The 18,222-nt window shown below is 40.0% G+C and overlaps 1 protein-coding gene across 1 annotated transcript in view; it reads left to right on the forward strand.

Annotated features, from left to right (window-relative positions):
- The window catches only part of LOC126426618 (uncharacterized), a 94,953-nt gene that overhangs the window by 5,196 nt on the left and 71,535 nt on the right, over nt 1-18,222 (forward strand). Inside the window, exon 3 of the mRNA XM_050088508.1 lies at nt 13,066-13,158. Within this exon, the coding sequence (XP_049944465.1) occupies nt 13,066-13,158 (93 nt within the window). The remainder of the gene's footprint in view (nt 1-13,065; nt 13,159-18,222) is intronic.

Consider the following 18,222-nt stretch of genomic DNA (forward strand, 5'->3'; position numbering starts at 1 on the left):
CTGCGAGCTTGCAGAAGTGCCATGGCATGGACTAGACTAATGTCTGAAGTAGTGCTGGAGGGAAGTGGCACCATGAAACCTGCAGGATTGTCCATAAATCTGTAAGAGTACAAGTGACAGGAGATCTCTTCTGAATAGCATGTTGCAAGGCATCCCAGATATGAAACTTCCTGGCAGATTAAAACTGTGTGCCCGACCAAGACTCAAACTCGGGACCTTTGCCTTTCGCGGGCAAGTGCTCTACCATCTGAGCTACCGAAGCACGACTCACACCCGGTCCTCATAGCTTTACTTCTGCCAGTATCTTGTCTCCTACCTTCCAAACTTTACAGAAGCTCTCCTGCAAACCTTGCAGAACTAGCACTCCTGAAAGAAAACATACTGCAGAGACATGGCTTAGCCACAGCCTGGGGGATGTTTCCAGAATGGTGGCATCCCAGATATGCTCAATAATGTTCATGTGTGGAGAGTTTGGTGGCTAGCGGGAGTGTTTAAACTCAGAAGAGTGTTCCTGGAGCCAGTCTGTAGCAACTCTGGATGTGTGGGGTGTCCCATTGTCCTGCTGGAATTGCCCAAATTCGTCGGAATGCACAATGGACACAAATGGATGCAGGTGATCAGTTAGAATGCTTAAGTATGTGTCACCTGTGAGAGTCATATCTAGATGTATCTGGGGTCCCATATCACCCCAACTGCACACACCCCACACCATTACAGAGCCTCCACCAGCTTGAACAGTTCCTGCTGACATGCAGGGTTGATGGATTCATGAGGTTGTCTCTATACCTGTATGAGTCCATCCACACGATACAATTTGAAACAACTCGTCTGACCAGGCAATATGCTTCCAGACATCAACAGTCCAACGTCAGTGTTGACGGGCCTAGAGGAGGTGTAAAGCTTTGTGTTGTGCAGCCATCAAGGGTACACGAGTGGGCCTTCAGCTCCAAAAGCCCATATCCATAATGTTTTGAAACTTCCTGGGAGATTAAAACTGTGTGCCCGACCGAGACTCGAACTCGGGACCTTTGCCTTTCGCGGGCAAGTGCTCTACCAACTGAGCTACCGAAGCACGACTCACGCCCGGTACTCACAGCTTTACTTCTGCCAGTACCTCGTCTCCTACCTTCCAAACTTTACAGAAGCTCTCCTGCGAACCTTGCAGAACTAGCACTCCTGAAAGAAAGGATATTGCGGAGACATGGCTTAGCCACAGCCTGGGGGTTGTTTCCAGAATGAGATTTTCACTCTGCAGCGGAGTGTGCGCTGATATGAAACTTCCTGGCAGATTAAAACTGTGTGCCCGACCGAGACTCGAACTCGGGAGTTCGAGTCTCGGTCGGGCACACAGTTTTAATCTGCCAGGAAGTTTCATATCAGCGCACACTCCGCTGCAGAGTGAAAATCTCATTCCATAATGTTTTGTTGAATGGTTCACATGCTGGCACTTGTTGATGGCCCAGCATTAAAATCTTCAGCAGTTTCTGGGAGAGTTGTGCTTCTGTCATGTTGAACAATTCTCTTTAGTCGTCTTTGGTCCCATTCTTGCAGGATCTTTAGCCGGCCACAGTAGTGTTGATGTTTTACTGGATTCCTGATATTCATGGTACACACGTGGAATGGTCGTACGGAAGTTCCCCACTTCATTGCTACCTGGGAGATGCTGTCTCCAATCGCTAGTGCACTGACTGTAACACCATATTCAAGCTCATTTAAATCTTGATAACCTGATATTGTAGTAGCAGTAACCATTCTAACTGTGCCAGACACTAGTTGTCTTATATAGACATTGCAGACTGCAATGGTGTATTCTACCTGTTTACATATGTCTGTATTTGAATACACATGCCTATACCAATTTCTTTGGCACTTAAGTGTAGGTGAGCTGGAGATTCGGGTACCGACTGCGTAACTTGAGAGTGGGCTACTGTGATCTTGATAGTGTGTTTTGTATGGTCTTGTTAGGTTTTATTTTTTAGTAGGTTAGAGTGTTTTGCTTTTTGCAGTGTTACATCTTGATGGCATTCCTTTTAGTGTTGAGTTTTTAGGTTTTCCCTGCCCAAAATTCCTTTTTCTCCATGGTTGCCCAACTAATTTCATTGGGTTTACTCAGTGTCTTTGTGCATGTGGTATTTGTATTGTGATAGATGTTTTGGTTGACATGTTGGATACACTTGAAATGGGGGTTATCACCTTTTCAGCATGGTGATGTCATTGGTCAAAGCAGATGGGTTATATTCCAGCCTCTGGTAATCCCAGGGTATGAGGTGTTTAGATTGATGAATTATCATTTGGGATGGTTGCTAGATATGTGGAAGGGTAAAATTGTTGCTGTGAGAGTAATACAAACTAACATAAAAAGACATGACATTAGTTGGATGCTCCTATGCATGAGTAAGAGCTTGCATTCATAACCCTTAGAATGAAATGGTGGCAATGCTAGTACTGTATCTACATCTGCATAGGTACTCTGCAAGCCACCATATGGTACGTGGTGCAGGGTACCCTGTACCATTGCTAGTCATGTCATTTCCTTTGCTGTTCCATTCACAATTAGAATTAGTGGGAAGTGACTGTTTATATGCCTTCATAAGAGCCTTAATTTTGTGAATATTATCATAATGATCCTTATGTACATTGTATGCTGGTGGCAGTAGCATTGTTTGGCATTTAGCTTCAAATGCTGCCTCTCTAAATTTTCTCAATAGCATTTCTCGAAAAGAATCTTGACTTCCCTCCAGAGATTCTCATTTGAGTTCCCGAAGCATCTCTGTAACACCTACGTGTTGTTTGAATGTACTGGTAACAAAACTAGCAGTCCCCCTCTAAATTGCTTCAATGTCTTCCCTTAATCTGACATGATGGGGATCCCAAACACTCAAGTACAGGTCACACTAGCACGTTATTTGTGATATCCTTTACAGATAAACCACTCTTTCCTAGAATTCTCCCAATAAACCAAAGTTAAGACCTTTCGCCTTCTCACATGCTCATTCCAGTTCATACTGCAAGGGATGTGTGGTTTAATGTTGAATCCTAACCATGTGTTGCTTCTGGCGTCTCCTCACATTGTTGAGAGGTGAAGAATAAGTCAAAATGCAGACTGAAAAATCCATGGTGTAATTGGTATTTGATCCCATGACCTTTGTTTCGAGGCACATGGTTTACTGCTGCACAACCAGGACCGACTGTCTACGAAATAGAGTATTATAATTTTGATTAAAAAATGCTTACAATGCAGTTTAACTAGCAGATCTTCATGCACTCACTCCATGTATACTGCTATTGTAGAAATTATGTTTGTTGTAATACTATTGTTGTTGTTATGGTCTTCAGTCTAGAGACGGTTTGATGCAGCTCTCCATGCTACTCTATCTTGTTCAAGCTTCTTCATCTCCCAGTACCTACTGCAACCTACATCCTTCTGAATCTGTTTAATGTATTCATCTCTTGATCTCCCTCTACGATTTTTACCCTCCACACTGCCCTCCAATACTAAATTGGTGATCCCTTGATGCCTCAGAATATGTCCTACCAACTGATCCCTTCTTCTAGTCAAGTTGTGCCACAAATTTCTCTTCTACCCAATTCTGTTCAATACCTCCTCATTAGTTTTGTGATCTACCCATCTAACCTTCAGCGTTCTTCTGTAGCACCACATTTGAAAAGCTTCTGTTCTCTTTTTGTCTAAATTATTTGTCGTCCACATTTCACTCCCATACATGGCTACACTTCATACAAATACTTTCAGAAATGACTTCCTGACACTTAAATCTATACTCGATGTTAACAAATTTCTCTTCTTCAGAAACGCTTTCCTTGCCATTGCCAGTCTGCATTTTATATCCTCTCTACTTCAACCATCATCAGTTATTGTGCTCCCCAAATAGCAAAACTCCCTTACTACTTTAAGTGTCTCATTTCCTAATCTAATTCCCACAGCATCATCCAACATTCCATTATCCTCGTTTTGCTTTCAAGACACTGTCCATTCCGTTCAGCTGCTTTTCCAAGTCCTTTGCTGTCTCTGACAGAATTACAATGTCATCAGCGAACCTCAAAGTTTTAATTTCTTCTCCATGGATTTTAATTCCTACTCCAAATTTTTCTTTTGTTTCCTTTACTGCTTGTTCAATATACAGATTGAATAACATTGGGGAGAGGCTACAACTCTGTCTCACTCCCTTTCCAACCACTGCTTCCCTTTCATGTCCCTCGACTCTTATAACTGCCATCTGGTTGTAAGTAGCCTTTCGCTCCCTGTATTTTACCCCTGCCACCTTCAGAATTTGAAAGAGAGTATTCCAGTCTACATTGTCAAAAGCTTTATCTAAGTATACAAATGCTAGAAACGTTGGTTTGCCTTTCCTTATTCTATTTTAAAAGATAAGTCGTAGATTCAGTAGTGCCTCATGTGTTCCAAAATTTCTACGGAATTCAAACTGATCTTCCCCGAGGTCAGTTTCTACATTTTTCTATTCGTCTGTAAAGAATTCATGTTAGTATTTTGCAGCTGTGGCTTATTAAACTGATAGTTTGGTAATTTTCACATGTGTCAACACCTGCTTTCTTTGGGATTGGAATTATTATATTCTTCTTGAAATCTGAGGGCATTTCGTCTGTCTCATACATCTTGCTCACCAGATGGTAGAGTTTTGTCAGGGCTGGCTCTCCCAAGGCTATCAGCAGTTCTAATGGAATGCTGTCTGCTCCCGAGGCCTTGTTTCGACTTAGGTCTTTCAGTGCTCTGTCAAACTCTTCACACAGTATCATATCTCCCATTTCATCTTTGTCTACATCCTCTTCCATTTTCATAATATTGTCCTCAAGAACAGTGCCCTTCTATAGACCCTCTGTATACTCCTTCCACCTTTCTGCTTTCCCTTCTTTGCTTAGAACTGGGTTTCCATCTGAGCTCTTGATATTCATACAAGTGGTTCTCTTTTTTCCAACGGTCTCTTTAATTTTCCTGTAGGCAGTTTCTATCTTACCCCTAGTGAGATAAGCCTCTACATCCTTACATTTGTCCTCTAGCCATCCCTGCTTAGCCATTTTGCACTTCCTGTTGATCTCATTTTTGAGACGTTTGTATTGCTTGTTGCCTGCTTCATTTACTGCATTTTTGTATTTTCTCCTTTCATCAATTAAATTCAGTATCTCTTCTGTTATCCAAGGATTTCTACTAACCCTCGTCTTTTTATCTACTTGATCCTCTGCTGCCTTCACTATTTCATCTCTCAATGCTACCCATTCTTCTTCTACTGTATTTCTTTCCCCCATTCCTGTCAATTGTTCCCTAATGCTCTCCCTGAAGTGGTGTACAACCTCTGGTTCTTTCAGTTTATCCAGGTCCCATCTCCTCAGATTCCTACCTTTTTGCAGTTTCTTCAATTTTAATCTACAGTTCATAACCAATAGATTGTGGCCAGAGTTCACATCTGCCCCTGGAAATGTCTTACAATTTAAAACCTGGTTCCTAAATCTCTGTCTTACCATTATATAATCTATCTGATACCTTCTAGTATCTCCTGGCTTCTTCCATGTATACAACCTTTTTTTATGATTCTTGTACCAAGTGTTAGCTATGATTAAGTTATGCTCTGTGCAAAATTCTACCAGGCGGCTTCCTCTTTCATTCCTCACCCCCATTCCAGATTCACCTACTATGTTTCCTTCTCTTCCTTTTCCTACACTCGAATTCCAGTCACCCATGACTATTAAATTTTCGTCTCCTTCACTATCTGAATAATTTCTTTTATCTCATAGTACATTTCATCAAGCTCTTCATCACCTTCATAGAATTTAATTTTGTAATGTGGAATCTGTCATTGTTACACACGTAACATGTAGAATAGGCTCATCATTTGATGCTGGTAATGGAAATAATCTGTTCAAAATGTCATGCTTAATTTATGCAGGATTAATCACTCTCATGTTAATGCTGGATCTCAGTTGTTCCTTCAGTTTCTCCAAAATGTAGAACAATAATGCAGTTTCAAGCATGTGTCTCTACCAAAATTTTATGTGAATGTCTCTCAGGATTAAGTTTGCTTTGAATATGTTATGCTCAGACTAGTTTCTTCCTAGTTGAATCAAAACAAGCTTTCCTATCACACTTTAAACATACCAAGTGCTCAAAATCATTCATCTTCAACGTTTTTGTAGAACCAGTGAAAACACAAATGTATGTTCTTAGTAGAGAATATCTTGTTGCGGAATTGGTTTCGGCATTGTTCCTATGTGCATCAACTACCTAGCCAAATAAGATTACACCAGGTCAAGCCAAACTCCATATCCAGTGTATGCCTAGCCCAAGGGAAACAGGATAGTGGTGAGTAGGTGAGTATCCACCAACTTTCAACCTTTTCACCTTGAATGCCTCCCTTCCCTCTATATTTATGGGCTCAGTGAGAGAATTGTGCTGCCTACATGAAGGAATTTTTTTTTTTTTTTTTTGTAATGTCACTATATAACTGCTGTAGGTCTCAAAAAGTGAGCAGTTGGAAAACGCAAGTAGTTTTTAGTTCATCACATGTACATTTTATGTAGCAGTCTTCTCTTACAAATCTTATCAGGAATTACCACATAAAAAAGATTACGTTGCACTTACATCTTTTATGTTACATCTGTTGTTTGAATACATCCATTTTTCATTAGCTCAAAGCTGTGTACTGGTGAAATGCTGCTCCAACATTTTGTGAGAAGTTGTCTAAAGTGGCTTCATAGAGAGAAACAACAGATTGTGTGAGGTTTCTCTAAGAACAGAGAAAGTAAATATGCCAGACCTCAGGAATTTATATTGATGTCAAACTGAACTGGAACATAAAAATCAACAAAGTTTGCAAAAAAAGTGTGCTGTACTTCGTATGGAAACTGAGAGATTGGTTATTTGCAGTCATCTATGTTTGATATATTTGTAGCCCCTGGTGTAATCAAATGGAGACAGTCCCCTCCTATTAGGAACATTTTCAAAATAAAAGCAGAAAATTGTTCATTTGATAGACTGGGCTTATCTTACAGAATACTGTCTCTGTTTACCAGACGTAGAGTACTATCAGCTACAAGTCTCTGTATGTATGTGTCTGCTGTCTCTGTGCAGGCCATATTACAATTTAACAATCCTTCAAGATAGATAACATTGACTTAATATTTCAGATTCTAACCCTACCCGATTTGGATGTAGAGGAATTGCGGGCAAAGTTTAAGCAGATTGTAAATTGTGGCGTGGAGAGTTATATCCCTTCTAAATGGATAAAGGATGGAAAACATCCACCACAGTTTAATAACAAAATTCGGAAGATGCTGAGGAAGCAGAAGCTGTTGCACTCTTGATTCAAAAAATTATACAGAAATGATGCCAAGTGAAGGTTATTAGAGATTCGTGTGTCTGTGAAAAGATCTATGTGTGAAGCATACTACTACCATTGTCACACCATAGCAAAAGATCTGGCAGAAAACCCAAAATTCTGGTCCTATGTAAAATTGCTAAGGCTGCCATTCAGTCCCTTGTTGTTGATTCCAATGAGTCCAGTGTGGCAGTTGAAGATAGCAAAACCAAAGCTGATGTTTTAAATCTCATCTTCAAGAAATCTTTCACACAGTGAATTGTGCAAACATACTGTAATTTGACCATCAGAGACTCTCATATGGACAGCGTAGTAATAAGAATCCCTGGCATAGAGAAACAACTGAAAGATTTGAAAGGAAGTAAATCACCATATCCAGATGGAAATCCAATTCAGTTTTACAAAGAGTACTCTATGTCATTGGCCCCTTACTTAGCCTTGCATTTATTGTGAATCTCTTGACCAATGCAGAGTGCCTAGTGACTGGAAAAGAGTTCAGGTGACTCCAGTATATAAGAAGGGTAAAAGAATGGACCTGCAAAATTACAGACCAATACCCCTAACTTCTGTTTGCTGCAGAGTCCTTGAATATATTCTCAGTTCGAATATAGTAAACTTTTTCGAGAATGAGAAGCTTATGTGTATGAATTGGCATGGTTTTAGAAAACATTGATTGTGCAAAACTCAGCTTGCCTTTTTCTCACGTGAGGTACTGGACACTATGGATGAAGGGTAAGGTAAATTTCATATTTTTCGATTTCCGGAAAGCATTTGGCATGGTGTTTCATTGCACCCTATTAACGAAGGTATGAGTATATGGAGTAAGTTCACAGATATGAGAGTGTCTCGAAGATTTGTTAGTAATAGATTCCAGTATGTTGTCCTCCATGGTGAATGTTCATCAGAGACACGGGTATTGCAAGGAGTGCCCCAGGGAAGTGTGAGGGACCACTGCTGTTCTCTGTATGCATAAATGATTTGGTGGACAGAGGGGGGGCAGCAATCTGTGGCTGATGACGCTGTGGCGTGTAGTAAGGTGTCAAAGTTGAGTGATCGTAGAAAGGCAAGAGATCACTTGGACAAAATTTCTGGTTGGTATGATGAATGGCAGCTAGCTCTAAATGTGGAAAAATGTAAGTTAACATGGATGAGTAGGAATAACAAACCTATAATGTTCGAATACAGCATTATTACTGTCCTGCTTGACATTTAAGTTTAAATATCTGGCCATAATAACGCAAAGTGATATGAAATGGAATGAGCTTGTGAGAACTGTGGTAGGCAAGGTGAATGGTCAACTTCAGTTTATTGGGAGAATTTTAGGGAAGATTGATTCACCAGTAAAAGAGACCACATATAGGATACTGGTGCGACCTATTCTTGAGTACTGCTCGAGTGTTTGGGATCTTTATCAGGTTGGATTGAAGTAATTTGAAGGGGGCCTGCCAGATTTGTTAGCTGTAGGTTCAAACAACACGTAAGTGTTACAGAGATGCTTCAGGAACTCAAATGGCATTCCCTGGAGGGAAGACAACATTATTTTCGAGAAACTATTGAGAAAATTTAGAGAAGCAGCATTTAAAGCTGACTGCCAAATGATTCGACTGCCACCAACATACATTGTGCATAAGAATCATGAAGATAAGGTACAAGAAATCAGGGCTCATATGGAGGCATACAATATTTTTCTCCTACTCTTTTTGCAAGAGGAACAGGAGAGGAAATGACATGACTAGTAGTGGTACAGGGTACCCATTGCCATGCACCATAAGGTGGCTTGTGGAGTGTAGATGTGATGTTCGTTGCATACGATATAGCCCATATTGTATAAAATAATTAACGGTGGATGAATAGAAATATTGAAACTAGAAAATACGATTGAAAATAGGAGCATAGGGAGAAGATTGAAATGTGATATTCTAGTAAATTTTTAAAAATGTTATCATCAACCATTCTTGTAATATTTTGATCAGTGTCACTGAAATACACCTTAGTGACTTCCTGTCATCCAGAATTTCTCTCTCATTAAAAATAAGTGCCTATTACTAGGCATTTATTCTGAAGAAGTACTGTGGTTAGATTTAAAATGCACGAAGGTGACAAACGTTATGGGGTAGCGATATGCAAATATAAAGATGGTGGTAGTATTGCATACTCAAGGTATAAAAGGACAGTGCATTGTACTCAAGGGCTTCATGTGGAAAGGTTTCCGGCATGATTATGGCTGCACAGCTGGAATTAACAGATTTTGAACATGTAATTGTGATTGGAGCTAGACGCATGGGACATTACATTTCGGGAATTGTTTGGAAATTCAGTTTTCTGAGATCAGCAGTGTTAGGAGTGTGCCAAGAATACCAAATTTCAGGCATTATCTCTCACCATGGACAATACAGTGGCTATTTGCCTTCACTTTACTACTGAGAGCAGTGGCATTTGCATAGAGTTGTCAGTGCTAAGAGACAAGAAACACTGTGTGATATAACTGTAGAAATCAACGTGGGATGTTCATCAAATGTATCCATTAGGACAGTGCAGCGGAATTTGGCATTAGTGGGCTATGGCAGCAGCTGCCAATGCAGTGTCTTTGCTAATAGCATGAAATTGCCTGCATCACATGTCCTGGGCTTGTGACCATATCTATTGGGCAGTTGAGCCCAATTTCAGTTGGTAAGAGCTGATGGTAGGTTTCGTGTGTAGCGGACCCCATAAAGCCATGGACCCAAGGTGTCAACAAGGCACTGTGCAAGCTGGCGATGGCTCCATAATGATCTGGCTGTGCTTACATGGAATGGACTGGGTCCTCTGGTCAAAGTGAACCAATCATTGACTAGAAAGGCTGTGTACAGCTGCATGGATACTATTTGTAGCCGTTCATGGACTTCATGTTTGCAAACAACAATGGAATTTTTATGGACAACAATGTGCCATGTCACCAGACCACAATTGTTCATGATTGGTTTGAAGAATATTGTGGACAATTTGAGCAAATGATTTAGCCACCCAAATTGCCCAAACATGAATCCCATCGAACATTTATGGGACGTTATTGAAAGATCAGATGATGCACAAAATCCAGCACCAGTAATACTTTGACATTTATGGATGGACATAAAGGCATCATGGCTCAATGTATCAGCAGGGCAGGGGACTTCCAATGACCTGTTGATTCCATGGTACATCAATTTGCTGTGGTATGCCAGGCAGAAGAAGGCCCGACACGATATTAGGAGGTATCCCATTACTTGTCACCTCAGTGTATGTGATATGTTCATGTAATATGTGGAGATAGTGACTGCATAAATGCAATCTGTACAGTCTGTTTTACTGTTACCATAGGTCTAGATTTACCCACCCAGTGTGCAAATAAAAGAAGAATTGGATGATGGTCTGAATAAAGATATAGTCAGAGAATTTAAGTGGCTGTATGAAATTTAAGTATGTTTTACTATGGCTCAGTTGTAATGAATCTAATGGAATGGATAACAAATATATCTACTCACATTAGCATCCACATTTATACTGCAGGAAGTATAAAGATCACAGTCTGACAGTAACAAAGTATGCGTCTAATGGGAAATGTGGAAAAGTATGCAAAATTCAGCATTTTTATGCTTTATACAGTTGTTGTTGTCTTTAGTCCAAAGACTAATCAGTCTCTCTCAACTGTCCACACTAATCAACCCTGTGAAAGCCTCTTTATCTCTGCATGACTACTGTAGCCTACACCCATTTCAGCCTACTTACTGTATTCAAGCCTTGGTCACCCTCTACAATCCTACCTCTCTTTTCCCCATCGCCTCCCACATACACATTCTTCCTTCCATTACTGAGTTGAAAATTTGATCACGTGTCAGGATGTGTTCTATCAACTGATTCCTTCTTTTAGTAAAGATAAGCACTAGAGTTCTTTTTTGCTTAATTTGTTATTGCGTGTACTCATCTAAACTTCAACGTTCTTTCATAGCATCACATTTTAAAATTTCTCTTTTCCATAAAGGGCTACACTCCAGACAAATACCTTCACAAAGGACTGCCGAATATTTCAGTTTGCATCAGATATTAACAATGTCCTCTTTTCAGAAATACTTTTCTTCCTATTTCCAGTCTGCTTTATATCATCTCTATGTCAGCCACCATTAGTTATGTTGCTGGCCATATAACAAACTTTATCCATTACTTTAAATGTATCATTTCCTATTCTAATTCCCTCAGTGTCACCTAATTTAATTGCACTACATTCCATTACCTTTGTTCAACTATCATTTATGTTCATCTTGTAACCTTTTTTCAAGATACTATCCATTACCTTAATTACTCTTTCAAGTCCGTAGTTGTCTGACAGAATTGCAGAATCATCAGCAAAACACAAATCATGGATTTCTTCTCCCTGTACTTCAGTTCTCTTTCCAAATTTCTCCTTGGTGTCCTTCTTAGCTTGCTGAATGTATAGACTGATTAACACCAGTCTGTCCCTTCTCAATTATCTGTTCCCTTTCATGCCCTTCGAAACTTTTAATTGCTGTCTGGTTTCTGTACAAGTTGTAAATAACTTTTCACTGCTTGTGTTTTATCTCAACTATCTTCAAAATTTCAGTCCGCCCTACGAAAACCTTTTCCTAAATCTTGCCTTTCTTCAACCTAGCTTCTAAGATACGTCAAAGGATGAATCTTTCCATATCTTCACTTTTCCGTGGTAGGCATCTTGTCAGTAACAACAGAATGGCTGGAACCATTATCAAGAATAGTTACTGATGGTGTAAGCACCTAACACACGAAGCATTTCTCTCAGCCCACGTTCTATGGCAATGCCTGGCCAAGACAGTGACACTGAAGTTTTCCTCTAAATATTAATTTATGTACTTGCTTCTGACACTGTTCAGTGTCATACAGCAAAGAATAGTTATAACAGGTAAAATATTAAGTCCACAGTGGTAAAAAATGAAAACAAATGAAATCTCAGCATGCAACAAATCATCCCACAGGACTGCAAGCTGCCTGAAACTACATGCAAATGTGAAGTGTTTTGGCACGGGGGGTGATGGTCTGACACTGCATGTGGATCCTGTGCTACAAGCCTCTTGGCATTGGATGAATGCTTGTTCTCATGTGCCTTTCCCCACCACAGCCTTTGTAGCTGTCAATCTTAAAATAATTCTGAACAGACATCAGTTACATTCTCACTGTTGCTCAGTAGAACTGAGTCCTTGAGTGCCACAAAGGCAGTGATGAGAAACTTAATATTTGGTGTTGAAGATTGTGGAGAAGATCCTTGTTCCAGTATAAGACACGGATGATGTTTGGAAAGAAGGAAAAATCAGACTGTTGGAAATGGTGTAAGCGTACAACATTGTCCAAATGCGACTTGCGTGCTTGGACACATCTGGGCTCAATTTATCAAAATGAGGACACTTGACTTGATAAATGTAGACAGGATGATACGGTCATTAAAGATAGAGGACAAGTTGTTGTAAAATGTGAGTGAATGGAAGAAGCATAACAATGCTGTAACTGGATGCAAACTGTGAGGTTATCACATGTTGATAAATGTCAGTTAACAGCATGAAGTACTGTCAGATTCTCTGCTGAGCATGTATTGTAAAATATCAAATGGCGAAATTGGGGCAATGTGTGCTCATAGTTGACCTGCAAATTGCCTTTTATAAATGTACACAAGGGTATAAACCAGTTTCAACTGGGATACTTTTTTCTTTTTCAGTTTCTTGATGAACCATTAGGAGCGTCTTGGTTCACTGATTGCATCAAAGAGGATCCTGGACTAAATCTGGGGTGGGACGAAACCGAGAACAATGTAAGCATTCACATGAATCACGTATTACATGTAGAGTTAAAAAAAAAAGGTCAAAATCATTGGCTAATTGCTCACATTGAGACTTCATTAAACAGAATGAATGTTTCCTAGAGCTAAGTCCTATTAGTAATTACAAGTAGTTTTGTACAAGGGTGGTTTGAATAGTTCTCAGAACGGAATAGAAAAAAAGTACTTACATCACTGAAACTTTTTATATTTTTCAATGTAGTCTCCTTGTAGATTAATGCGCTTGGTCCAACGATGTTCCAGTGCCTTGATCCTGTCTCAGAATGAGTTTCCTACAGGCCTACAAAATAGTTGCCAACTCTGCCTATTCTTTGTTTGAAGTGAATCTTCATCCACCAAGAAAAACTTTCAGTTTTGGGAAGAGATGGAAGTCTGACAGAGCCATATCAGGTGAATAAGGTGGGTGTGGCAACAGTTCATACCTTAGTTCATGAAATTTTGCCTTGGCGACGGCACGTGTGCGGGCACGCATTGTCATGGTGGAAGATGACTTTCTTCCTTGCTAAACCTGGCCTTTTTTCAAGTATCTTTTGTTGCTATTTGTCCAGAAGGTTATCATAGTATTCTCCAGTAATTGTTTGCCCCGTGGGGAGATAATATAAAAATAGAACCCCTTCGCATCCCAGAACACTGATGCCATGACCTTTCTCCAGAAGGAATTGTCTTTGCTTTCTTTGGTGGCGGAGAATCTGCGTGTTTCCACTGCTTTGGCTGTTGTTTTGTCTCTGCTACATAATAGTGCACCAAAGTTTCTTCTGTGGTCACAAACTGCCACAAAAAATCTTGTTCGTTTCTCCTAAAATGGGCACGACAGTGTTCTGATATGTCCATTGTCATATGTTTTTGGTCCAGAGTCAAGATTCGCGGCACCCATCTTGCAAATAATTTTTTCATTTCTAATTCTTCAGTTAAAATGTGACATACCCTTTCAAATGACATCTGGAAAGCATGAGCAATTTCACACACTTTCAATCGGCGATACTCCATGACCATTTTGGACACTTTTGCAATGATTTCTGGAGTAGCGACACATCTTGCCTGATCACTGCGCGGATCATCATCTAAGCTCTCCTGACCAAATTTAAATTTATTTGTCCACTTGGCAACAGTTGAATATGAAGGAGCAGAGTCCCCCAGTGTATTCTGGAAATCAGCATCAATGTCCTTTGCTTTCATACCTTTCTTTACAAAGTACTTAATCACTGCTCGAATCTCCCCCCTCCCTCCCCCCCCCCCCCCCCATCTTTGCAAATCACTACGTGGGAACCACAACAGAGCCACGTCACCGCCACAGCTCTCTTCCTAGAGCACTTGATGTGGCACATGTTTACAGGCAACATTCCAATGAGTATCACAACATATTGTTGCACTAGTGCTGATCTCTCGTGGTGATTCTGAGAACTTTTCAAACCACCCTCATACTACTCTGCTTGACTTTATTCTCATCTATTATTTGCTGACTGTTATCAGCAGAATCCGAGCAGGGATTACAGTGATATAGATAATCCTTTTTACAGTGACCTTACTTGCAAAGGGCTTATTGTGACCACACATGTGCTTTATGACCTCCTGTTTCCCTCCATCAAGTGTTTTGGCTGTCTGTCTGAGGTGACGTCCATCCTAGTTCTGTTATTATAGATGTTAACTTGCCTTGTAATTCTGTGTGTTCCTCTTTCTCTAGTTCCAACTATTGCTACGGTGTGTTCCAACATTGTTGTCAGCAGTGCAACATGATCATTGCTTCTTTGGTGCTTCAATGATATTACAGTGTTCATACAACCCCTGTAGTTGTAAATTTTTCTGATACTTCAACTGCATTGTGTTTGTTGATTACAAGCTCACATTTTTTAAAAATATTTTCTTTCAAATATCAATAGTTTTTCTTCGGCTTTGTGTATATTGAAGCTTTGTATTTGTGTAATTTTACTGGTAAGATACTTGAATGATAACAGTGACTCTTCAAGATACTGCTAAGTTATATTTTTCTTGATGTTAGTACAAATGTGTGATTTTACTTTAACAGCTACTAAGTGGGCATCTGTTTTCTTTACTAAACAGACTTCCTAAAAACATGATGTGGTCAATTGTGTTGAAAGTGTATCCATCCTCAGTGAAAGGGGCATGTCTTTGAATTCTCCTCCTTTATGACCAGATGTTTTATCCTCTATTCATTAATACAAATTGCTTTTTATCAGCCATTGTGCCTAGTTTTTGCATTATTTTCATTAATTCTGCTTTGGAGCTGCATACTAATTCTAAATCACCCACAAAGGAAAATCTATTAGTATTAACATCCTGAAGTTGAATCCATTGTTGGTAAGTTTTATTAAATTCCGTATCACTCTTCTCTGCGATGATTCTGAATAATGGTGTGTCCTTGTCTCAATCCATTGTACATACAGTCCTATCAATGCCTTTATTTGTCAAAAAGTTTTGTTTATACACATTTTAGTTAATATGATTAATTTTGAGGGTAGTTGAGACTCCCCATTACAAGCCAGAAAGTGTGATAAAGTATATTATTGTCAGCTCATTTAAAATCTAAAAACAGTGTGTGGACATCTACATTTAATTTCCGCACTTTATCAGTAGTTCATATTAGAGTGAATAAATCATTCAGTGTTGGTGTGAATTTGGGGAAAAACCATTGATAGTCCTCAATTAGATATTTAGTTCCTGGGATCAGCCTGTTTAACAGGATTTTATAGATGACATTGGGTAGAGTAATTCTTCTGTAGATATTGCGCATGGGAGGGGGATATCATTTTTCTTAAATTTGGGGCATATGACTGTGGTTAGCTAGTCTGCACATATAATTTCTTCCAAATGGCTTGTGTTAGGCTTCTACCTCTAATTTCAATTGTAATCTTCAGTTTATTAATACTTCGGCTTAAATCTGGTCTTTACTGCAAGCCTTGTTATTCTTCAATTTCTTTATTGTTTGCTGTATTTCATTTACTGATCCAGTGATGACTTGTATCTCAGCTGTACGTGACTCTTCAAATCTAAAGCAAGACCATGGATCATTGCAGTTGAATAGTTGTGAAAAATATCTTCCATGCCTTTTGTATGTGTCTCTTGTTGGTTATTATTTTCCCATGTTGATCATTTGTAAACTGCTCTCTTTATAGAATTGGCTGAAATGTTATTTTTATATTTTGATACATCTATCTTGGTCTGTGGTGCTGGAAATTGTCTTCCATTTCTTTTATCATGTGGTCATGTTGCTTTATTCCTTTTTCTCGTGCCTTGGAGCTCGTTATGTCCTAGTAGATTTGACAGTATCTTCCCTTCATTGTAATATTGTTCCTTTCATTAATGCTGTTATCTTCACCACCTCTCCATCAGACTGCATGAAAAGCTTGTGCAAGACGTCTCCAACAACTTTCACCCACACTGCTGTAACTGCTATTCCCATTTCTAGAGGCCCTTCCACCACCAACTGGTGCCACGATGGGCTGAAGTCATTGCAATAGCTGCAACATTTCAAGTGACACCCTTCATAGACCAGCCGAATAATTTTTAAACAACTTCATGCTAAGTCTCACTCTCTAATTAAATGCAGTGGAAGGAATAATAGGAAAGTTACATCACTGCCTTGGGAACATATGTCTTTGCATCACAGATGTGGGCCGAGCTCTGTACCTTCTGTGCTGCTAATGATCAACAGTTGTTCCCGCTCTTGTCCTTCAGGGTGGTTTTTGTACTGATTTGTATTCATCTGTTTTATCCCACTGTTTGTTCATGGTACACATTGATGCTTCTTCAGTCAGCTCTCCACAGGTCCAAGAGAATAGCATCACACTGAGATCTATCTGTAGTGGCACACTCTTCCTCATCATCATCATCATCATCATCATCATTATTATTATTATCGTCATCACCATCAATGGGTTAGTAACCTCGGTTGGGCCGCTGGTCATCCTTGTGCTGTGTGTTGATGACTTTTGCATTTGATGCAGCCCCCATTCAGTATCCTCAGCTGAATGCCAGCACCAAGGCACCATCTGATGGGCCTCTGTGTGGACCGTTCCCCATGGCTTCCAATTCTCTACTGCAAAAATTTATGCTATGATACTCTGCCACCGTACTATGGTCCATCATGACCCAGAACTGTGCTTGGGCTCCCAGTGCTTGGAAGTTGTTGAATAGCCACATTCTTTTTGCTAAAAAGTAGACTCTGATGCCCCATGTTTGTCAACTAAAGAGTAGTTGCATTGGAAAGCTTAATGGTCTTAGCTTCCTTGTGCACACTTCTTGGGGTGTGGATCATGCTACTCTTGTGTGTAATTACCAGGCCCTGGTCTAATCCTGAGTGAACTATGGTTGCCAGGTTTAGACTCCACTGCACTTTTGCCTTTGAAACGGTTAGACCCATTCCATCGTTGTGGTGTTCGTCTGGCCACTAGTTCCTTCTGGACTAGTCCCATAGATATTCTCCTCAGTTCCAATGGTACCAATTCTTGGCCTTCTATACAATTGGCATTTGACAATTCATTGATCAGCCAACTTTTCCTATACTTTTTGCATACGAGAGGTGTTGACCACCAGATGCCAACCCCATGGGATTACCAGTTGGAAAGCACCTCTCAGCCCTGTGCCAGGATCTCTGTCTTTCCTCCATGGAATGTGCTCCCCATGTTTTCTTCTGCACCCTGACTTGGTTGGTGCACAAGTCCTTAATTAGCTCTGATCTAGTTCAAGATCGTAAAGTCTCTGTCGCCCCCAGGTCCTTTCGGCACCTCTTACATTAGTTCCTTAGGAGTCTCAGGCTGCTACCACCTTTTACATTGACAGCTCTAAAACTGGGGATAAGACGGGATATGCTTTTACATCCACTGCCAGTCAGGAACACCATTTGTTCCCAGGAACATTTGTATTTTTATGTGGAGCTGATAGCTGTTACCAGAGCTGTCCACTTTGTTGAACAGACATCCTACAACTGCGTTTTAATACGTAGTGACTCAATGAGCATTGACCAGTGTTACTCTTGTTACCCTGTGGTCTCTGCTATTCATGGTCTTTTTGCTGAACTTG

The sequence above is a fragment of the Schistocerca serialis genome, chromosome 11 (genome assembly GCF_023864345.2).
Source record: "Schistocerca serialis cubense isolate TAMUIC-IGC-003099 chromosome 11, iqSchSeri2.2, whole genome shotgun sequence".
NCBI classification, from domain to species: Eukaryota; Metazoa; Arthropoda; class Insecta; order Orthoptera; family Acrididae; genus Schistocerca; species Schistocerca serialis.